The 23730-nt window shown below is 50.9% G+C and overlaps 1 protein-coding gene across 1 annotated transcript; it reads left to right on the forward strand.

Annotated features, from left to right (window-relative positions):
* Nucleotides 1–2639: 2639 nt before the first annotated feature.
* Nucleotides 2640–23406, forward strand: ADAM9 (ADAM metallopeptidase domain 9). Its single transcript, XM_080634466.1, has 22 exons — nt 2640–2761; nt 9241–9338; nt 10199–10263; nt 11276–11354; nt 11466–11542; nt 11999–12188; nt 12957–13022; nt 13651–13722; nt 14070–14239; nt 15074–15155; nt 15443–15576; nt 15772–15943; nt 16054–16146; nt 16285–16480; nt 16969–17074; nt 17745–17928; nt 18490–18570; nt 19415–19520; nt 20634–20766; nt 21222–21327; nt 21459–21586; nt 22277–23406. The coding sequence occupies exons 1-22, from the start codon at nt 2656–2658 to the stop codon at nt 22392–22394; spliced, it is 2562 nt and encodes an 853-aa protein (XP_080490592.1). The 5' UTR covers nt 2640–2655; the 3' UTR covers nt 22395–23406.
* Nucleotides 23407–23730: the final 324 nt, after the last annotated feature.

Here is a 23730-nt window from a genome sequence, read left to right on the forward strand (position 1 = left end):
GGGCGCGGTGGGAGCCGTGCGGGGCGCGGGTCGGAGCGGCCCAGTGCCGGTGCTCGCTGTTCTCTGCGTGCACGGTGTGCGCCCTCCTTCCTCGTCCCCGGGAGAGCCGCTTCCTGCACCGGGGAAGGCCTCGTCGCAGCGCTCCCCGTGTGGTGCCTGTTACGGGCAGTGTTCATCCGAGCGGGTAGCGCTCGCCGGGGATACCGAGAGCTGTTTCTCGGTGTTAATGCAAACACCCCCAGCCATGTGCCCGGGGCTGGAGGCTTCGGCTCGTTCGCTGCGGTGAACGAGGCCGCCGGGTGGGGGAGCTGCTGGAGCCCGGTTGTGCGCTGATGCCCGGGGCAGCGCCTTCGTTAGCGGTTGAGGCGCGTCCGAGAGGCTTTGGGAAGAGGTTAACGGCTGCGGTAACGAAATACGAGCCAAGGCAGGGGCCGGGCATGGGCTGGAGGAGGATCCGAGCCAGGGGCGGGGAAACAGCTCATGAGCTCCTTTGAAAACAAATGGGACTCCCTTGAGCAAAATTCCTGTTGATGGGAAGACAGGGAATGATTTCCAGGATTGTCCAGACCATTTCCCTGCCCAGAGAGGGAGCTAAACCAGCTTGGATGGTCAGGGAGCAGCTTGGTGTTACCCCAGCTGCTTTTCTCCTTGTACAAATCCATTGGCATTGGGAGACTCCCTTGTGTTGGCTGTTTGTTGTGCCTGGAGAGCTGTGAGTGAAGAGAAGGACACACTCTGCTCTTTAAAAGCAGGCTGAGATCTGTTCTTGACCCTCTACATCCGGACAAGCTGTAGATCCTGGGAGCCAGATCCAATACAGGATCTAAGAACTGGGATCCTGTCCTTGACCCTCTACATCCGGACAAGCTGTAGATCCTAGGAGCCAGATCCAATACAGGATCTAAGAACTGGGATCCTGTCCTTGACCCTCTACATCCAGACAAGCTGTAGATCCTAGGAGCCAGATCCAATACAGGATCTAAGAACTGGGATCCTGTCCTTGACCCTCTACATCCAGGCAAGCTGTAGATCCTAGGAGCCAGATCCAATACAGGATCTAAGAACTGGGATCCTGTCCTTGACCCTCTACATCCAGACAAGCTGTAGATCCTAGGAGCCAGATCCAATACAGGATCTAAGAACTGGGATCCTGTCCTTGACCCTCTACATCCAGACAAGCTGTAGATCCTGGGAGCCAGATCCAATACAGGATCTAAGAACTGGGATCCTGTCCTTGACCCTCTACATCCGGACAAGCTGTAGATCCTGGGAGCCAGATCCAATACAGGATCTAAGAACTGGGATCCTGTCCTTGACCCTCTACATCCAGACAAGCTGTAGATCCTGGGAGCCACATCCAATACAGGATCTAAGAACTGGGATCCTGTCCTTGACCCTCTACATCCAGGCAAGCTGTAGATCCTAGGAGCCAGATCCAATACAGGATCTAAGAACTGGGATCCTGTCCTTGACCCTCTACATCCAGACAAGCTGTAGATCCTGGGAGCCACATCCAATACAGGATCTAAGAACTGGGATCCTGTCCTTGACCCTCTACATCCAGGCAAGCTGTAGATCCTGGGAGCCAGATCCAATACAGGATCTAAGAACTGGGATCCTGTCCTTGACCCTCTACATCCAGACAAGCTGTAGATCCTGGGAGCCACATCCAATACAGGATCTAAGAACTGGGATCCTGTCCTTGACCCTCTACATCCAGACAAGCTGCTGCCTGTTTCCAGCAGTCTTCTTCTGCCTCATTTTCTCCTCCCTCCTTTAATCCCTCTCGCTCGGAGCCATGCGATCTCTACACTGGAAATGCCAAGCGTGGTTCGAGGCAGGTACGTGGCATTCAGCTGGAAGCCAAGCACGTCACTTGATAAGAATGTGTTTGGGGAAGTGCCATTGCCAGGCTTTGGAGGTGCTGCGGTGCTCCCTGTGCCAGCTGGACCCTTCCATGTCCGTGTCAGTGAGGTCCTGACTGCATCCAAACCCCTTCCCCTGTCTTATTTATGGTGCTTGTCAGCAAACCCCATACACGTGGTAGGCGGAGAGGATGCGGGGTTGAGGTTGGAGGGGGGACGTGACCCTTGGCTGTTTAAAACCACCGTTCCCCAGCGTTGTTGGAGCCCAAGGCGCTTGTTCAGCATTCCCTGGAGATGGGAGTGGAGCGAATAACCCCGTGCTTCCGAAGTAACGTCGGGTTTGGAGGAGGAAAAGCCAAAGAAAGAGGCGTTGTGTCTGCGTCCCCGTTCAGCTTCGGGACTGGGTCGTTGTTGAGAGGTGTTATTTAGTTTAAATGAGTTTTAAGTAGTTGGTGTGGGATATATCGGTTGTTTAGCTTACATAGGCGGAGGTTAAGGACGGGTTTCCGCAGGCTCCATCCCTCGGGAGCCGTCGCTGGCGCTCTTTGGACCGCAGCCGGCCCAGGCTCAGCCCCGGCCCCGCGAGGCCGCTGCCCTTCGGCTCGGCCACCGGAGCGGCCCCTTCCCCGCCGCGCCCCCCGCTGCTCCCGCGGGCGGAGCGGAGCGGCCCCGCCCCGGGGCGGTGCGGCGCAGACCTTGGCCCGGCTCCATAAGGCCGCGGGCCGCCGGCCGGACCCAGCGCCCCAGCCGGGGGTGTGTGGGGGGGGCGGCGATGCGGACGCGGAGCTCCATGGCCGGGGCTCGGGCCTGGGTCTGGGCCTGGGCCCGGGCCCGGGCGGCGCGGAGCTGCCTCTGCCTCCTGCTGCTGGCCGCGCCCGGGCAGCCGGACCGCGCGGGTGAGTGCGCCGGGGCCTGCTCCGGCACCTCGCAACCTCCCCTCGGCCCGGCCGCGCTGGCGATCGGGCCTCTCCTTCTCCCCCCTGGGGCCCCGCCGAGGGGATCCGGTAGCCCCCGGCCCTTCCTCGGGGCTGGAAGCTGGGGTCGGGGGGAGATCCCTTCAGTCCTGCCCGGGGCTCGGGGCCCGCCGTGTGGGGCAGCGCTGGTGGGGGCACGGGTGTCCGAAGGGCCGCGGTGCTGTGGGGCGGGTCGGAGATGCTGCGGAGGGGAGAGAGGGCAGCGGGGCCGCATAGACGTGGTTCTGCCCCGGCTTGGGTCGTTGTGGAGCCAGGGCATTGCCTGCATGGCAGTGAAGGGGCACCCGGCTTTGTGGGCTCTTAGCAAGTTGGTGCTGTGCTGTCTGTATGGGCTGTTTATGTATTGAAAGCGTTCCGTTTATGGGCTTTTCTGGTGCCAAATCTGATGTTATATATATGTAATAGGCAGAAATGTCTCCTCTTGTTGTTTTCCCCCTCCTGAAGGGATGCGTTGAACTTGTGTGTTCACCGTTAATGCATAGTTTTAGATCAGGCTTCCGAAGGGAGGGATCTCTAAAGCCATCGCTGATGCTTTATGCTGAGCAAGGGTGCTCTTGTGGTGGGTGTCTCTCCCGTGTTGGTGGAGAAGGGCTTCGATAGAGCTCCGAGGAGCGAAGACTTCAATGACCTGTCTGCAGGATGCTGGATGCTCGCGCTCCTGCTGCTTTGGTCAGCGTTTTGAGGAGTGATGGTCCGGTTCCTACCTGGGGGTGGGAGGAAATGCAGGTCCCTGAGGATGGGCAGTGTTTCTGCTGCCTTCCGAAGTCTCTGACCCAGCTAATTCTGCAGTGAAACCCCTTTGTCTCAGGTCTCAGCGTGAAGGAGAGGGGAGAAACGAGTCGACTGCCTCAGTTTAGGCAGGAACTTCCAGCTTTCGGGCTGGCATGGGAGTGCTTGGGACACTCCTCAATAAACAGGGATATGCGGCAGAAATGGGGCATTACCCGCGGCTATTAATGGAGAATTCCTGAATGAACATAATCATCCAGGGATGTGTAGCCGCAAGGGATTTGTGTGATAGTGTGTCCATAGGAGGCATTTGGCTGGATAAACTCATCTGGAAACCGCCTGGCATTGCCCTGTGGCTTTGCCGCTCATCTCTGCCTTGCCATTGGGTACCACACAGCCCCAGGATGGCCCAGCTGTGCTTTAGCAGTTCTTTAAGGAATTCTTAGTGTCTGTACCCTTGGTCTGAGTTTCAGTGTTTGACTGATCCCGTGGTTCAGATCATGGAGAGCACGGCTCTGCCTCACCCAACCTGGGATGCTCATTCAGCAGGGTTTGTGCTTGGTTCTTCCGAGTGAAGCCTAAAGAGAAGGGGAGCTGATGCTGCCCCTTGCAGTGCTCTGCTTTCAGAAGGAAGTTGTAGTTGCAGTTGCGTGTTTTGGTTGTTCCCGTTTCTCAAGCTAAAAGTAATGATGACAAAAAGAAGGTGATTTGCTCCGTTCCGTGGCTGGGTTTGGGTTGTGCGCTTTCCTTTGGTGGCCGTTGCCTCTGAAGAGCAGCGTTCCCATAACCTCTGCTGCGCGATCCCAGCTGAGACCCACGCAGCCCAGGGGATGTGGAGGAAGTGAGTGGGCTCCGAGGCCAAGGGGCTGCTCTCCATAGGCCAGGCTGTCACGGGTGTGGGATCCACCTGCCGGGGCGGAGATGAATTGTCTTGCACCACAGAGGGTAACGTGGCTTTGCTCTGTGTCTCCATGGAAGAAGGTTCCGAGGTGATGAGGGTGCTGTGACCCACCAGAGAGCAGCAGCCGTAGTTGTCATTGTGGAACAGGAGTAGCTGTTGTCTCACAGACACATTAGGCTGGCTTTAGAAGGGGCAGAAGGAATAGAGTCTAGACAGGAAACTCTGACAGCATGGGTCAGGATTCCAGCAGGAGGGAGGTAAGGATTTTCTAGGCAATATTGCTGTGGAAGAGCACAGTATCCTCATTAACCAACAGAAGTTGCATGAGCTGCTCTTGCCAGCTTTAGCGTTAAACCAGTATTCCAGGGGAGCAGTAACTCAAAGTAGGTGAGTTTGCTTCTCTTGCTGTGACTGTTGCTCACCTTTTCCCACCTTCAAAAAGGCCCTGTGACACAAGGAGACCCGCTTGATCTGAAGACTTAACCAACCCCAGTCGTGTGGGCACACGAGAGAAGGATGTGGCTTTGGAAGGACTGGTACAAAGTGTTCTGCTGAGGGGGATTAATTGCAAGAGGGTGAAAACTGGGGTGCAGGAGCGTGTTAGAAGAGGAAATGAGTGTTAGAGTAGGTTAAACAAGTGAATCAGCCCTGCTGTCTGCTAGGGAAGAAAGATTAACCTGGGGAGATGCATGAGCGCACAGCACACGTGAACCTTGGTACTGATGAGGTCTCCCTGGACTGCTCTGTCCTGGTTTGGATCCCCTTTCGGTCTGACTGGGAAGTAGAGCCAGTAGAGCCCAATGTGAATGTCAAAGAAATGGGTTCCATAAGGAAATATCAAACACTGGGTTTCGCTTAAAGCACCAAGGAAATCCATTGGACATCAGGATACTTGTTGGAGATCCTGGGACGCAAGGGTGGCTGTGTAAAACCTTTGGCAGCTCTTCCAGTGAGCAGCCTGCTGCCTAAGTGTCAAATGACTGGTGAGCTGACCTCAGCTATTAACTGTAATTGATTATAACAGTGCTTAATTTAATGAGTTTGTGTATTTAATGCTTTAGCAACGTGCATCTTTGACTCAGACGCATGTGGCTAATGAGAGGTTAAAATCACTGCTGCTCACTGGTAGGTGAATTGGGGCAGCATCAGAGCGTTTGCTTGTTGTACAGGGTGATGCTCTCCAGTATCACTTGTGGGGGATCCAGAGGGGTGGTCAGAGCCCAGGTGGAGCTGCACAGGCACTGCCTTGTCTCCATGAATCCAACCCTGCTCCATGTGGGAAGGGCTTTTTGCCCTTCTGCAGCTGAGACGATGATCTGCCGAGGTGTATGGAGATGGGAGATGCAGCTTGATCTCTGCTGCATGTAGACCTTACCTGTGATGGAGTGAATCCTGTAGCAGCTTATCTCAGCATCTGGAGAGCTGGAATGGCCTTGACATGTTCCGATGGTTTTCGAGCCCCTGCACGCCACGGAACGTGCACCAAATTCCTGCTGTGGATTTGGGGCGGGGAAGGGAAGATGAGTCACATCTTCCCAGTTGCCTCCAATACTTGGTAATTAAAGTCAGTCTTTAATGGGACAAGATAAATATAGTGGATGTAATTGTGTTTTTCTCCTTGGAAGTCCTGTCTCCAGTATTGTTAGACCCAGGAATGAAGGATAAGAAGCACATTTGTGGTGGGGATGCGAAGTGCAGCTCTGATCAGCTTTGGCCAGTGGCAGGAGGTGCCCAAGTACAAGTCCTGCAGAATCTGTTGCAGATTGCTGTGTTTGAGGACCATGCTTATGGTATTGCAGTGAAGCTTCTCCAAAGAGGTGAAAAAGAAGCTCCAAAAAACCGTGTAGGAAAAGAGAATGTGAGCATCTTCAAACATCTTATGTGGACAACAGCCGAGTATCCGTCCAGGTTGGCTTTTTGCTGTCACTTCTGCCTTCCCTTAACTGCTGTGAATTAAACCACCTCTGCTTTGGCCTGAAATATCCAGATGAATTCCTATGGATAATAACTGTCCTGCCTGGCAGGTAGCGTTGTTAACAGGGATGTGGTTGCAGGAACACATCTGCTGATGCCTTCCCATCACGCTGGAGCCCAGCATCTCCCTACAGTGCTGTGATAGCTGCAAATGGCCTTGTCCTGGTGGGAATTCCGCCTGTGCTAATTGGGTCAGGCCGAGTGTGTCTCAATTCCCGGGGTGAGGGAAGGTCTGAATGTGTCAGCCACTAACAGGAGCGTTGGGTGCGAGCTGGGACTGGGCTGCTGGCTTAGGGCTGTATCTCCACATGTGTTTCTTGGTAGGAGAAAGGGCTGTCCCTTCCTAACCAACCTTTGGCGGGGGGGGCGGAAGCTTTAGGAGCAGGGTTGTCTCTTGCATGTTCTCATTTCTGCTTTGTTGCACTTGTCCCTTTCATTGGATTTCTGATGAACGAGCCCAGAGCCCTCTTTGAGCGCTGCTGGTGATGCGTGAAACGTTGTGTGGGGCAGTCAGCACGGAAAGGGGCTCTTGAGAAAGGGAGGGCTGGTGGGTGTTGATCCCTGCAGGAACGGTGCTGGTGTCCTGGGGGTGCTGCTCTTCCAGCCTGCAAGAACCCCACAGAACAAGAACCCCTTTGTACATCAGGGGCTGGTGCTCAGTTTGATCATGTTCTGAAACACGAGGGAAGGGAGGATGCCAGCAGAGGGAAGAGATGCGGCAGTTAAAAGCAGAGCTGTTTGCAGTAAGTTTGAACTTGTAACGTGTGGCTGCTCCTCTCCTTTTAGTTGCATTGGGAAGCGAGGTGGTGCCTTCCTACCCTTACGTCTTAGCTTGTGATAGGAAGCACTTTGTTCATCAAGACCAGCACACCCTCCTCCTCCTCCTCTGCATTGTGCCCACAGTGAAGGGCACAATTCCCTGCACACTGGGGGTAGTGCAGGGAAGGAAAGAAAGCAGAGGGCAGGGACTATTCCATGGTTGAAAGCTGCACTCTTGGGGCTGTTCCTCCAAGAGGAAGCCTCGCAGTGTTGCACCCTTCCCAGAAATCCCTCCCAGTCCTGCTCATTCCATCGGGTGATTCACTCCTTTGTCTCATGCTTCCAAGCTGCTTTTTGGGAAGCGCGCTGCTTTCCGAGCACCTCCACGAGCCACCCCTGCTTCTGCAGCCTGTGGCCTCAGAGCCTCCGCAATTCCAACGTCGCATCCCTGCTCACAAAGGTGCTTCTTGTTGGGAACGAGTGCGGAGCAGCGACGTGCAGGCTGGCTGCGGGTGGAACGTGTCATTGGAAGTGACAAATGTCAGGAGGCTGTTTGCTGAGCCTGTGCTTTCGATGGCTCATCCAGGGAAGGAAGCAGCCCTGCCCACCCCGGTTGTCAGGCCAAGGAGGTGTTGACATGGGCTTTCTGTAGCCTCGGAACTGTTTTCAGGAAGCTTATCTCGGCTTTAATACCTTTTTCTTCCCAGCAATCACTGGAATTAATGAAGCTTCTGCAGTGATTGTGCTGGGTTACCCCTGCACAACTGCTGCATTGAAAGCAGGCGCACTGCGATGCATCCGTGATCTCCAAATGGATGTACATGGGATGGGGGAGAAGTTGAGAGCCATCTGACTGCTTGCGCTTGCTCTTGGGGGATATCAGTGGGGAAGTGGCTGGTTTTCCTAATGCACTATCTCAGTGCATCAGTATCTCATCAGTATCTCTGAGAGCTTTTGGAGGCTCTCAGAAGCTCAGCACCCTCTCACTGACCCCTAATGCATGGTGCTTGTTTCTGGAGGCTGACAAGGAGGATAACTGTTCCCTTCCCCCTCCCTTCAGGTCAGAAGCTCAGGCTGTTCTGATGAGCTCACTGATTCCATCGCCACGAGCTATTAAAACCATTGCTCTCAATCCCGCCTGCAGTCCCTGAACCGAGCTCCTGCTTCCCAGGAAGCCAGGCAACAGCCATTGATGGGAAAAGTCATTGACATGTGCAGTTTATTATGGGTTACACATTGAGACAGTTGCTTGCAGCAACTGCTGCCTTATAAAGGAAACTTGGACCAAGCTTGTGTTTGCTTCGGAGCATCTCCCTGGTGGTGCACATGCAAATCATTTATAAAGTGATCTGCAAAGGCTGCGTGCGTCCCACTTGATTTAGTAAGGTCCTGAAGAGCTCTCTAAGAACATAATGAGTAGCATGGCCCAGTGTGAGGCTTTGGCTGTGATGGACGAGGGTGTGATGCTGAGCCGGGCTTTGGGCCGGATCCAGAGGGGCTGGTGTGGGGCTGGTTCTGCAGCTTCCCCGCACAGGATGCCTGGTTTGACAACGTCTGTCTGTGTGTCCTTGAGCAAGTTCTCTGTGCTGACCTGCTTTGGTAAATGCTCTGATTCCTGCTGATGGAAAGGGATGGTGGGTGCTAGGGACACTTGGGAGACAGTAACTGGAATGTGAAGCTTTCACTTGGAAAAGTGAATTTACAAGGCAAATCCAAGCATCCTTTGCTCTGCGAGCATCAAGGTCTGTGGCTTTTTCAGTTTGGGTCTGAATCCCAGCCTGGTTTGAGTCGAAGGGACCTTAAAGCTCACCCAGCTCCAACCCCTGCCACGGGCAAGGACCCCTTCCACTGGAGCAGCTTGCTCCAAGCCCCTGTGTCCAACCTGGCCTTGAACACTGCCAGGGATGGGGCAGCCACAGCTTCTCTGGGCACCCTGTGCCAGCTCCTCAACACCCTCACAGGGGAGAAACAGCATTTTCTTCCTTGTGCCTTGCCTTCCTTGTTTCTTCAGCCAGTGTGTTTCTCTTCTGCTTTCCAGGTTTCCAGCAGGTTTCTCTGTTGTCTTCCTATGAAGTTGTAATCCCACAGAGGTTAGGAAGAGAACGGCGAGAGGCTTTCAACGTCTCCTCTGTACAGGTACCTTAAAAATGCCTTCAGTTTAGCATCTACATCCTCATGTCCCCCCCAGAACTGCCCTGGATTCTCACAAAACCCTGTTGGGCGCATCTAGCAGCAAACAAGTCTCCATCCTTACAAAAGGACACATCAGGACCCTGGTTGCTGTGTGCAGCTTTTGCCTAACACAAGGCTGTGGGGGTCCTGGCTCACTGCAGGTGTTCAGTAATAGAACTGTGTTGTCCTTTTCCAGCTGTAACGAAAGTTTTTTCTATGGAAGTCTTAAAAACAAGGAGTGAGAAAACCACAAAGCTATTTTGGAACAGCTCCTTCCTTCATGTGACTTTTCCCCAGTTACACAGGAAGGGATGCCAGGTTCCGGAGGTAGGGATAATAACAAACTAGGTTTCAGGCTCACCCACATGTGGCTTTTCCTTGTCTGGGTGCAGCTAGCTCAATACCTGGTAGTTCTGGTGTATGATTCTTTTGTGTGCTGGATATCAGGGGAGACAAGGGACCAGTGCTGGTGTGACAGCAGGATCGAGGGATTTATAATGATGTCTCTTCCTTGCGCCTTATTCTCCTGGGAAGTCCACTTCAAATGGGAGACCTGAACCTGTGACTTGTGCACGTTCTTGACTGGGGTATTTGAAAGGAGTTTCTATAACCCTGATTTTAGTAGCTGCACCTCCAGCAACTGCAGCTGTACCTAGGGTCAGCAGCACAGCCTGGCCCCGAGCTACAGAAGGTGACAGTGGTGTTCTGAACGCTGTGGTAGCGGTAATGGAGCTCACAGGGTGTTTTCTGCCAAGCTTTTTCTGATCTCAGAGAACGTTTTCCTCATTAACATGAGTAAAATGCAACTGTTGTTTTCTACACAGGACAAGGTGTCCTATGCTGTTGAGATAGAGGGCAAAGAATACACGATTCATCTAGAAAAGAACAAGTAAGTGATGAGTTTCTTTTCTGTAGGTATTAAGCTCCATCTGTGGGTCTGCGTTTCAAGCTGGCAGGTAGCATGCCCTGACCCTTGAGGCTCTTTGAGGAGTACAGTTCCACACCAGCTCTGTGAAAGCAGATTGAGTCCCACAGCCTCGGCTGGCAGCCAGGAATTGTGTGGAAGCCCTGAGCCCTGGTGATCCCCTTCGCTGGAGGAAGCTGCCGTTTGCTCAGAGGGATCTGGGGAATGGGGGGCTGGAGTCTCTCCGTTCGCATCTAAAGAGAAACAAACGGAGCTGGATTGCAAGTCAATATTTTCACTTTCTTACGGGGTTTGTTTGTTGTTTCGGGGCTCTCTTTTTTCCTGTCTCAGTAGCACACGGATGCTCCATGAGGAAGCTGACTGTATCTGAGGCCGCAATACCCATAACTGACAGACAATCTAGATGTTGTCTGCCTTGAGTTTAATTTGCTAGGGCTACTTGCAGCAACGGCAAGTTCCCTTTTATCAGGCTCTTAAATAGTTCTGTCTTCAAACTGTCAAAAGACACAGAACTCATTCACTGCACGAGCCCCTGGGGATCTGCAGCTGCCACTTGCCAAGCCCCTGACCTCAGAGACATGGGAATTCAGTGGGTTCACCACTGCAGACCAGCACTCTTCATCGTGGGAGACTTTCCCAATGCACTTCCTTCCGGAACTGGGCAGGAGAAGTCAGGCACAGCAAGCTGAGGGCTGTGAATATTTCTTTTCCTGTATGAAATGAGCACAGTTTAATGGGTTCTGATGCTTGTTTTGCAGAGCTGGAGTGAGGTGGTTGATTGGATTTCATGACCGGTTCCAGCATTCTGATAGCTTGGATTTTGCTGTGGAAATTCCCATTTTCTTTGTTAATTTTGTTAATTTCCTTCTCAGTGTCTCTTTATTTAACTGCTATTTGGGATGCTTTTGATTAGGATCATCTTGCTAGAGTCACTTCATGCAATTCCTCCAGTATTCCTTCTCCCCTTTCCTTACAGAGAACTGCTGCCCAAAGATTTCACCGTTTATACCTATAACAAGGAGGGAAAGTTGCAATCTGAGCATCCAGATGTCCAGGTAGGCTTTCTTTCTTTTTATACCCTCACTGAAGGTGATTTGAACACTGAGCACCAACGTGGAGTCATGTATACAAAATGAGAGATATGTTTTCCTTGTTTTCCCGTGTAGGATCACTGCCATTATCAGGGATACGTGGAGGGGAGCCTGGATTCTGTGGTCGCTCTCAGCACTTGCTCGGGGCTCAGGTGTAGCACAACTCCTCTCTTGTCTTTTGATTCGTGTATTTGCGGAGCCTGAAACAAAGGTCTCGCTCTGTTTGAACTGGGGTTCAGCAGTGGGTGCCTTTGGGCAGCTTCTGTGCCCCAAACCCCATTTCAGTTGGTATTTGCAATGCCATTGAATAAGTTGGTTGATGCAGTTTAATCGCTTGTTCTGTGACACAAATTTGGCTTGTGCTGGGTTGTGCAGATGATCACTTCAAAGAGCTGTGCCCAGTGCAGAGCTGGAGAGTGGAACACCTGTGTGTTCACTTCACATTTGACTGCTCTCAGGCCTGAAATGAAGCCCACTGGTTTGCCAGGACTGAGATACAGGCATGCCTTTAGTTACCAAAGAATAAGCGTTCCTGTGTTTTACTGTAAGAATCTGGGTGAATATCCTCTGTGCTTAACAAGGATTTCTCATCCACTGTTATATTGCAGGGGCTTGGTGACGATGGGGAACATCACCTATGGGATTGAGCCCATGGATTCCTCTTCTGGCTCTAAACATATTTTATATCGATTGGATAACGTGAAGAAAGAGCCCACAATGTGTGGAGTAACTGCTGAAGACCACAGAAGTGAGCGCATAGAGGAAAATCACCATCCCAGTATGACTCAGCTGCTGCGAGTAAGTGCTGCACTGTTTTCTCCACAGTAATGAGTTCTGGAGTGTTCACCTCAGAGTATGGAAGCAGCTTATCGGATTTCCTGGGGCTTAGCACATACCTAAAGGCTTCTGACTGAGCCCTTCCTACGCTGCTGGGAAACTCGGTTGCTTCAACAAAGCAGTTGCAGTTTCTTTCTCCATCTGCCTAAAGCAGCGAGGGGCGAGTGGCTGCTTGCATTATTCACAGGCAGAGCTTTGTGGGGCTTTTAAGGGCAGGAACACTGCCCTCATTGGAGAGGCTCATTAACAAAGTGGTGCATCAGAAGCCAGGAGAATATTATGGTGTTTATTCCATGCTCCTAACCATCAGGAGAACAGTTTGGTGTGGAGGGCCCTGTGTTGTTTAAAGCCTGCCTGCACAGAAACACGATTCTGGTAGAAGCCTGAGTATGAACACCATCACGTTTCACTTCCAGGTTGTTGGCATTTGCTTGTTAGTGTCTTTCAGCTCCTCTCTTTCCAAAGAAACCTGTGTGGGAAGGAAAAAGATCCCTTGCTTTTGAGACAGGAAATCTTTGTGCTGCTAAAGTTGAAGGTGAAACTCTTGCAAAGAAACTGTCATTGCATTGGCTTCCACCTCGTGGCTCTGGTTACAGTCTTGGCACGCTGTGCTTTGGGTGTGCCTCGAGCCACCCTCTGGATCACGTGAAGTTTGATGATGTCAGGGTTATGTTTTCGGTTTGCACTTGAATTACTAACACTGAAGCTGTTGCAAACTCTTCTCCCCAGGCAAAGAGAGCAGTCCTACATCAAACCAGATATGTGGAGCTGTTCATAGTCGTGGATAAAGAAAAGGTAAAGCTCATGTGTTGTTCCCCCTTCCTTCTCCCCAAGGGCTGGCTTGAAAATGCCTCTGTTTTCATTACTGCCAAATGGATTGTGGAAAGACTGACACTGTAGCCAAGGTTGTGCACGTGCACTAACCTAAATCTGAGTATCAGCATGCTCCGTGCAGTAGCCTTCAGGAAAAGAGTGAGCTGTCAGACATGGAGAGTTTCTATCAGCAAGGAATTTCGGAGTGTAAGGAAAACACATGGCAACACCTGCCTTTGCTGCCTTCTCTTCAATACTGACATGTTGAGCAATAGCAATGAAGATGCTGCTGTCTTGATTAGCATAGAAGCACAGAATAGTTAGGGTTGGAAAGGACCTTAAGGTCATCCAGTTCCAGGCCCCTGTCATGGGCAGGGACACTGCACACTAAGCCATGTTGCCCAAGGCTCTGTCCAACCTGGCCTTAAACACTGCCAGGGATGGAGCATTCACTTCTTTGGGCAATCTGTGCCAGCACCTCACCAGCCTTGACAGGGCATGTGAGCAAGGCCAGAGTGGTTTTCACGTTAACTACTCTTTAAATGCTTTGTTCCATTTCAACTTCTGTCTTTATCTCTTCTCTTCGTGACCAAGTTTCTTTGTCTTGCAGTTTGAAGATTTTGGGAAGAGTGAAACAGAAGTAAGAGAACACATGGTGCAGCTGGCAAACTTCCTTGACAGTGTAAGTTAAAGCTGGGTTAAGTGATGCTGTGTGCATCAGCCCTGCACCTCTGCTTCCTTCTGTCAACTTCGACCTTAGAGTGTTCTGATACTGCTTTGGTGAGGATGTAAGAGGGGGTTTTGTCAAGCCAGGAGCTAGAGCTGTTCCCTCAGCTCTGATGTTGGAGCCTGAGAGCACTCAGCCTGAGTGTGGTGCTAAAGGAGCACCATGGTGGAAACCCAGCCATGGTGTTCCAAACCAGCAAACCCAACCAGAAGAAGACGATTCTTGCAGTAAGCGATAGAACACCGGACACTGCTCTTACCTGAAAGTCTTCAGATACATTTCTCCTTTTCTTCTTTCCCCAGATGTACATCATGCTGAACATCCGCGTTGTACTGGTGGGTTTAGAGATCTGGAAGTATGAAAACATCATCAGCACAGATGGAGGAGCTGGGGATGTGCTGGCAAACTTTGTCCAGTGGCGAGAGAAGAACCTTGTTTTGCGCCGGAGACATGACAGTGCCCAGTTTGTCCTGTGAGTGGCAGTTCCTTCCCTATGGCTCCTGAGAAGCTCCTTCTCCTCCTGCCTGCTCAGCTGTACTGTGCTAGCGATAGCAGAGAATCAGTGCAATCTGCTGTGGGTGAGGTACTTGGTAAAACTTTCCAAGTCAGTGTAAGTGCTTTTCAGAAGGCTTCTGTAGTCCTTGAATCCAGTGCCCTCCCTGAGAGTTATCTTTTTTGCTTGTCCCGCATGTCCTGCAACCTTGTGTGTTGCCTTGTATGAAGCTTCCGCTCAGATAATCCTTTATCAGGTTGTGCACTGGTTAGACTTGTCATCTAGGGCTGCTTCCACTTGAAAATGGGCATAAACCTGATGCAGAGCACTGCATTTTGATGGAGAGAAGGCTGTTTCTGCAGCTGGTACCCAGAAGCTGGCTGCGTGGTTTGAGCTTTGACGTGAACATTGATCTGTCTGCACTGCCTTAAGCTAGCACAGAGCTTCCTATCTTGTCATCTCTGCCCTTCCAAGACGTGTGCCCCTGTGCACTTCCTGCTCTGTAGATAGTGTGGCCCTTAGGAAGTCACTGCTTGAAGCAGGCGAAGGGCAGAGGGGAGATGCTTCCCTCTGTAGAAATGAGAGTAATGAGGAGGAAGTTGACAAGGAAGGGAATCAGTGGAGTTTCGCAGGAATAAAAAGCCAGGGAACAGCCAAGGAAAACAAATGATTTTAAGGGTGGACCCTTCAGCTCTTCATATTTAGAGGGAAGATGCCAACTTTCTCTGCAAGCTTTTGTCTGAATTCAAAAGCATAAAGAGCCATGAGGCTGAACTGGCACATTCATGCTCCTTTTTCTCCCCATTCCTGCAGGAAGAAGGGGTTTGGTGGCACAGCTGGAATGGCCTATGTGGGAACAGTGTGCTCCAAGAGCCACGCAGGAGGCATTAACGTGGTGAGACATCTGTAGTGATCATGATAAGAGTTTTGCACTCCAGAGTCTTTAATAACAAAGCTGGAGGGGTTAGTGGGGGGTTTTGTGTCGTCCTCAGCTGTTTCTGGCACTTTCCTGTTACCTTTTGCATCCTTTGTTCAGCTTCCCTTCTCAGTGTGCAGCACTCGTGAACGCAGGACAGGGCTTCTTTGCTGATGCAGACAGAATGACACAAGTGTCTTTTTTGGCACATAAGTAATCTCAATACAAGCTGCCCGCTCATTTCCTTCTGCTTTGCTGTTGTGCAGTTTGGAAGGATCAGTATACAGATGTTTGCATCAATTATGGCTCATGAGCTGGGACATAACCTGGGAATGAACCACGACGATGAACGCGTCTGTCACTGTGGAGCAAGCAGTTGCATCATGAGCTCTGGAGCATCGTAAGTACCTGGTGGAAGCACCCCTTCCCATGTGCTTAGTTCTTGCAGGCTGCTTTTGCCTTCAAAGTACTCTTGCAAAGAGGCATGTTGTGCTTGGAGCTCATGGGGGAAGCCATTGTTACCCTTGTTCTATGGAGTAAGGGAGCACTTAGGGGTTGGCTCAGTGTAGAGATAAGTGCATGCTCTCTGTTGCAGGGGATCGAGGAACTTCAGCAGCTGCAGTGCAGAAGACTTCGAGAAGCTGACTCTCAACAAAGGTGGAAGCTGCCTGCTCAATGTTCCCAAGCCTGACGAAACCTACAGTGTCCCATACTGTGGGAACAAGCTGGTGGATGCTGGGGAGGAGTGTGACTGTGGGTCACCAAAGGTTGGTAACTTGGGCATCCTACAGATGCTGCCAGGGCTCCCCTTGCTGGAGAGGGGCTCTGTGTGGTGGAGGATGAGGTTTCCTGATGCTCACTGCACTTCTGCTCTTAGGAATGTGAAAGTGACCCTTGCTGCGAGCCAGGCACTTGCAGGCTCCGATCCGGTGCTGTGTGTGCTTATGGTGACTGCTGTAAAAACTGCCAGGTAAGAGGCTCAGTGCTTGGGAAGAGGAGAGCATTGGCCTCGCCGGGGCATCTGAGAGGGAACTGTCGTGTGGGTACACAGCACTGAGCTAAGGTTTCTGTTTTCTGATGCCGCTTCCTCTTCCTCCTTTCTCTTTAGCTCCTTCCTGGAGGAACCGAGTGTCGGGCGAGTAGCAACGAGTGTGACCTCCCGGAGTACTGCAATGGCACGTCCCAGTTCTGCCAGCCAGACTTCACTGTGCAGAACGGGCACCCGTGCCACAATGAGGAAGCCTATTGCTACAACGGGGTCTGCCAGTACTATGATGCGCAGTGCCAGGATATCTTTGGCTCCAGTAAGGAAGGGCACAGTGATACAGGAGATGTAGCTAAAAGAATACACTAAGTTTATTTAAACTCTACTTACTTGTTTTCCTTTAAGACCAGCTGGCTTTGGCAGAGGGTTTGAAATAGTGGCATTTATGGCTTAGTCTTCACACATGATTCCTTTGTTACGTTTAACTCCGTGCTGGTGATTCAAGTAGTAATTTTCTTGCTCTCATCACTCCTAGCGCAGTGTATAGGGCTGTAAAGAAGACAAAACATCTAAATTTGATATTTTGATGAAGAAATATCAGCTGGTATAATTGACTCAATGTTAAGTGACTATTTGTCTGTCTCTTGGAGCCTTGTAGTGCTGACATTTTCACCTCTTTATTGTCTTGATCAGGTTCTGAAGCTGTCTGCTGTGTGGAAATCACATGTAGCAGCATAATTACTCTGGGTAAAGGAGACATGATGATAGGAGATGTTTGTGTAACTTGGTTCCTCTGTCTGCTTGCAGAAGCCAAAGCAGCCCCCAACATCTGTTTTGCTGAAGTGAACTCCAAGGGTGACAGATTTGGCAACTGTGGTTTCCATGGTCATGACTACAAGAAATGTTCCAGCTGGTGAGTTGAGCCCAGTGCATCGACAAGTTCCTCACTGATCGCTGAGAACCCTTATTTGCATGCTGCAGTATCAGTTTGGGCTGTTCTAGCAGGTGCCTTGGGGAGAGATGTGTTACCCCATCATCTCACCTTGCTGACATGTGTGCATCGATCTGAAACCACAGTGAGAGAGCTCAGATGTGCGTTACCCTCCTTTCTGAAGCTGTTGTTAGCACTTGGAGCCTCCACACTTTGTTGGCTTTGCTCACTGCTGGTTTAAATTGTCTGCCCTTGACTGTTGCACATAGGAGCTGGAATGAGTTTGAATGTTTGCTCTGTAGCTGGGTTTGAAGCTTTTGGGCTTGTGCTGTGGTTTCCCATGTGTGTTCTGTAGCCTCAGGGGATCCATGCATTGGATGTGGGGCTCCACATCTCCTGTCACTGATTGTTCTTACCCAAAGCTGTTCATGTACAGAGAAAGGATCTTTAATGTAAAGATCCCAACAGCAAGAAGGGATAAAATCATACTCCTGCAGCCCTGAAATGAGGCTCAGCTCAGTTGTGTTTGGCCTCAGTTTGATTTTCAAGTAGTGTCTTCCAGTAGGAAGAAAACATCATCTCTAATGCTTGATGATCTTTCTCTAGGCCCAGATTGAAGTGTTACTACAGTATTGCTGTGTTGATGTTGTAGGAATGCCATGTGTGGGAAGCTGCAATGTGAAAACGTGAAAACCATGCCCGTGTTTGGAATTAAGCCTGCCATTATCCAAACTCCCATTCGAGACACCACGTGCTGGGGTGTAGATTTCCAGCTAGGCTCCGATGTCCCGGACCCAGGAATGGTGAATGAAGGCACCAAATGTGGTAATGGGAAGGTAATGAACAATGAGAAAGTGGTTTCTTACTGTAGTTATTCAAAGGGTTTCATGTGAATGCAGGTTTCAGCTGTGTTGTTTTGGGAGTGTTTCTGGCCCTTAACTTCTTGATGCCTGCAGTCACTGCAAAGCAGAGTGAGCCCCTCGGTTCCCAGCAGTGCACTGTGTGTGCATGGGGAATGGAATGAGCAGAAATGAAGTCTGAGAGCCAAAAGCTTTGCTCTGTGAGAGGGAAGAGCAAGTGCACGCCAATGCCTTCAGGACGACTTCCAATTAAAATCCAGCTGCATTGAAAAGCCTTGAGGCTTAGCCCCAGCACAGGAATGCGCATTCCACATCTCCTCACTGAGCACAGTTTAATTGCTGCTCCTTTACATTCAGGCCAGAGACAAAAGGCCCCAGTGGCAGTTCAGACCCCATGCTGAGAAGCCTTTTGTAGTCCAGGGCTGTTTGTGGAGTTGGGGTTTAGCCGTGTGAGCACAGGGTGGCTGATGGAGCCTGGAGGCGGGGGATGAGGGGCAGGTCAGTGAGATGCTGCCTTGCTTCATCTTGTGCACACAGATCTGCAGACACTTCCAGTGTGTGAGTGCCTCTGTTCTGAACTACGACTGTGACGTGGAGAAGCAGTGCCACGGACATGGAGTAAGTAGAGAAGGAGCCTCTGTGCTTGTTGGAATCCACTGGTGAAGGCTAAAGCCTGTGACTTTTGCTGTCACTGACTGGGGTTCCCCATGAGGGTCTCTGACTTCTTTGTTACAAGGAACACGAGGTTCTTACAGTGCCAGGCACGCTGTGGTTGTGCTTGATCAATAGTGTCCATATCCTGGTCTTTTTCGGCCCTTGGAAGTCCTGTCATTCTCTCTTTAAGCCTGTAACTGATGTGAGAGAAATCGTGATGGTAAACGTAGGGGTTCTTGAGGGTGGGTTTTGCTGTAAAAGGGTGCTTTTTGGTACTGTTCATGGCAAAAGTGCCTTTTAACAGCAAAGTTGGACCAAATTGGAGTAAGCTGAGCAAGGTTTTAAATGGTGGATGGGAACTCAAGTGTTCTGGTTTGTTTCCCTATAAAACACTCTATAAAATGTCTCTGGGGGAGAGAAGCTATAACAGTCATGAAAAAACCCTTGACAAAAGCTCTTCAGATGGCATTTTATTTGCCAGGCAAGAATTCCCAGTTCAGTGTTACGAATGTAACTTGGAACTCTGCATCCCTCCAACAAAAGAACACAAAAAAGGGAAAGCCAAGGTCTTTAAGCCATTGGGATATAGCTCATCTTTGGAAGCTCATCCTGCCCAATGCAGTCATGTGCAAGCCTGGGATGTCTGGCCAAGGGGCTGTGTGGAATTGATGTGGGTTAACGTTCTCCGGACTGAGCAGTGTGGGACGGGTAGAGCAGATGGTCGTGGTTCCTGCGTGCTGTTTAACCAGGTGGAAAGGGGGGGGTTCCTCCATAGCCTTACTGTGGTGTTTGTGCTGTTTGAATGCAGGTGTGCAATAACAACAGGAACTGTCACTGTGAACCAGGCTGGGCCCCTCCTTACTGCGACGTGAAAGGCTACGGCGGGAGCGTGAACAGTGGGCCGCCCTACATTGGCAAGTCAAGGTCGTGGCTGCTCTGGGGCCGTGGCCCTGCCTGTTGTGGGCTGAGCACAGGGCTCCCCATGGCTCCAGAGCGATGCCTCGGTGGTTGGCTCTTCACTGGGTGTCATCTGCAAACAATTCGAGTTGAGGTTGTGGGCTCGAGGGCTTGCGCTTCTCCTCTGCGATGCTGGGGATGTGTAAAGAAACTGGGCTGGTTTCATTGCCCTCGGGTGATTTTGGGCACATTGGACCAAAATCCTCTTGGACCTCCCTGTTTCCAAGCAGGAAATTGTAGCCCTTTCCATTCTTAGATCCAAACAAAAGATGTGATATAGCTGGGGATGTGGGTTCAAATCCATGGGTGTGACTGTGCATCTCCATCAGGATGCGCTGCTTCCAGCAGTGGTGGCAGAGATGAGTAGCTGCCCTGGTCTGGTACCTGCAGATGGTTGCATGTGCACTCATCTGGCAGAGGTGGGCTGGGGCAACGCTGGTTGGGAAGTCACTGTTTTATTAGTGTTTGTTATTTGAGGGCAGACAGCATGCTTACAATGTGTAGTAAATACATACATAGTCCCTGCCCCAACCAACTTAAGGTACTGAAGAGGGGTGGAGGGAAAAGGCGCTGTGGTGGTGCAGTAACAGACTGGAGAATCACGGTGGAGCAAGGACAGATGCCTCAAGACATCAGACAGCAAAAGGGAAAGGTCTTTTAATACAACCTTGTTAAGAACCTGAGTTCTTTGCCTACAGCAAACAACGGTAGGAAAAGAGGAAGATTTAGGATCAGCCCAAAAGGCAGGAGTTCTCTTTCTCTCAGTTGAGCTTCACAGTAATGTAGTGGAAGAAGAATGAGGTATTGATCTAGTAATTCAATGTGCTGGTCTAGCCCAGGGTAGTAGAGCACTCACAGTTCTTTCATCTCTGACCAAATGTGAGGAGATAATCAGAAACTAACCCATTTGGCCGTAGATCTTGCAGTCGTCTTAGAGTCTTTAGCTTTTTCTTCTATGACAAATGGAAACCAGTTGGAGAACAAGTGGGACCAAACGCAGCTACAACGGGTCCAGCTACGATGCTGTGTAATTCTTTATTCCTCTGTCGTTTCGTCCCCTTCCCACAAAGACTCCTCGCTGAGGAACGGGCTCCTGGTGTTTTTCTTCCTGGTCCTCCCACTCCTTGTAGCTGCTGCTCTGGCGTTTGTGAAACGAGACAGGCTGAAGCGGTGCTGTCGGAGAGCGATGTTGCGCAGCCACGTGTACGTACATCTCCCTCTTTCCTTCTCCTCTGCCCTTCTGCAGTAGTCCGTGGGCACTTGTTCCAGGCATGTTCTAGTCCTGAGATGTCAGGCAGAGGCCCCCACATCAAACGATGCTTGTAGCTTGTCCCGGGCAGTGACAGAAAAGATCAATTCATCTTAAATTGGGGGAGCAGAGAACTTTCTTTTTGCCATTAAGTCACCCATTGGTGATGGGGTTTGTGCTGTCAGGTCCCATCTTTGATAAAAGTGGGCAAATGACTCTGTCATGGTCCTAAACAGAGAAAGGGCTACGTTGTTCATTAGGTTTGTGGCAAGTATCATCTTCCTGACATCTGATACGTGCTGAGATGGTACAAATCCATCCAGCAGGTTCGCAGTGCTTGGCTTCATGGCCTGCAGAGTCATTCTGTCAGGGTTACATGCTCACACGCTCCACATCGCTTGGGTTTCAGGTCACGTCCGTCAGCACCTGCTTGGACTGAAGCTGAGGCAAGAGACCACCACCACCACCGAGGCTTCTCGCACGGCATGCCCTATGCGCCAAGGAGTACCCCTATGGTAGGACCAATCTCCTCTTTGTCACTTTCCCCCCCCTAGGAAGTGTCTTAAATATCCCTTAACTAATGGAACAAGTATTTCAGTTCCCTACGTGCAGGTCTGTGAATGCTCTCCTTGTGTTTTCTTCATAGGATATGGAACCAAACACCTTTCCTGTCCCATCTTACCCAGTTAACCAGCACCCTCAGCAGGCTTACCACCAGTCTTACTACCCGCCTCTGCAGTACCAGGCCCCACAGCCACAGAAGCTGCCGACAAGGTTGGCTGAGTTATTGCACATAACTACTGCTATTTGCACTGATGTGTATATACTGTCATTGTCTTCATCTCTGTAAGCACTGGGGTGTTTGATCACATTCTGTACACACACAGGACTGACCTTTTACTGCACGAAGCTTCTCCTTCGTTTCACACTGTGGAACTGCAGTGCTATTCCCCACAGCATTCATTTCACACCCTGTCACAGCTACATCTTGATTAACAGGATTCAGAATGCTTTTGTGGGGCCAGATTAGCCCCATGTACGGGTGAATAAAGCACCTCTCACAATACCTGGTTTAAAAGGAGATCACTCAGGAATCTGTCATTCTGCTGATGGGGGAGTGTTATTGCTCAGTACAGGATCATTGCTCAGGAACTTTGGACAGAAAGTTTTCCTTTCCTTTTCATTTTACTTCTAAGATGTAATGCCTGTGCTGAAAACCGTGCGTATCCAGAAAGGGCAGGGGATGGGGCTTGTGTTGGTGGGAAACCTGGGTCTTTGGGAGGAATGCTGTGTTAACACACTGGGTTCCCTGGGGCTTTCAGGTGCTGGAAAGCAGCATCTGACCACAGCATGTTTGAAATGGGGCTTCAGCTGGAAGCTGAGCTTGTGGCCATGCAGTGCAGGCAGGGGATGAGTTAGGGGGCAGTCACTGGGGCTCACCATGGCTCCTGTGTCCTCTTGCAGGCCACCACCTCCGCAGCAGCAGCAGTGTGCACCTCAGGGACCGCCTCCGTCGCAGCACAAGTGTTTACCTCAGGGACAGTACTTCCCTTCTCGACCCGCACCTTTGCCTCCCAAATAGCTTTTGGCTTCTGTGGGGCCTTGACGTGAGCTGACCTGGTCACTGAGAGCTGAGATTGCAGTTACCCTGCGTGCATGGAGTGGCCCTCGAGCCTTCCCGCTGCGGCCCGGGGTGAGGCGGATGAGATGCAGCACCGAGGAATGTAACACTTCAAATACCTCTACCAAAGCTCCAGGGACTGAAAACACCCAAACCCCATTCCCAGCTTTGGGAATGGCACCGGGCTGGAAGCTCGGTCACTGCTGGAGTTCAGCACTTGAGAGTTGCTTTGGGTTCCCCTTGATGCGCCCGGATGCTGGAGTTGGGTGGGATGTGCAGTGAGGAGCTGAAGTGACCCCGTTACCCTTCTCAAAGCAAGGAGATCAGGCCACGTAACTGAAAGTGGCTTTGCAAGGACTGGAAGACATTGTCCATGTACCCAACGACGGCACAGGGGGAATCGGGTGTCAGCGTACTCTTTCAGAGGAAGATAAATATATTGTGCACATGTTTATGCATGTATATATGTGTATTGATGTGTAATAATGCACTTGAATCCTTTTATGCTGACTGACACTAAGCTGTGCTGTAGGAGCACTAAATTTAACGGTTGAAAATGAGTAATGATGAGTCGCTAAATGAGAATCATGTACTAACGTCCACTAATACCACCGTGTTGTGGTAGTGAAAATCAAGGTACGAAAAGGCATGGCCACGTTTTGGTTGGAGGAAATGGGATGCTCTCAGCTTTGAATTCGGATCTCAAGAGCACTGGGTTGAGCCCTTGGTGAGGAAAGATGAGGTCAGGGTGATGCTGCTGTGCATGGGTCACAACTTAGAACCAGGTGCCCAAACTTGCTAGAACTAAGTACTGAAAAGAGCTCGGCTTTTTCCCTTTGTGCTGGCCGCTGAGTGCAAACTCGGCCTGTAAAATCCCCCCTAATATTGCCAAAAATGAAACCTTTTCCTCTGTATATACATCCATGTATACAATAACAATGTGTATATAGTGTTTGCAGTAATAAAATACTTGAACTCCTGTGGTTTCCCGTAAACGTAGACTAAGGTTTATAACGCTATTAAAATCTGTCAGCCATGACCTAGGCTCGCACCAGATGTATCTGTGGGGTCCTCTGTTTGTTCCCTGTAACCACATCCCACTTTTCTGCTGTGTCCTGCTCCCTGGGGGCTGTCTATCGAGACCAGCTTCACGATGGGGACGGGAGAGGGAATCCAGGATGGAGAGAGACATATGGACTGTACCTGAAGCTGCGTCCACTAAAAACTGTGCTGAAAACGGTGCCTTTTAACCCATGGAGAGTTTTGACACTGCCCGCAGCGTGGGGCAGGACGATGC

The sequence above is a fragment of the Psittacula echo genome, assembly GCF_963264785.1.
Source record: "Psittacula echo genome assembly, chromosome: 25".
NCBI classification, from domain to species: Eukaryota; Metazoa; Chordata; class Aves; order Psittaciformes; family Psittacidae; genus Psittacula; species Psittacula echo.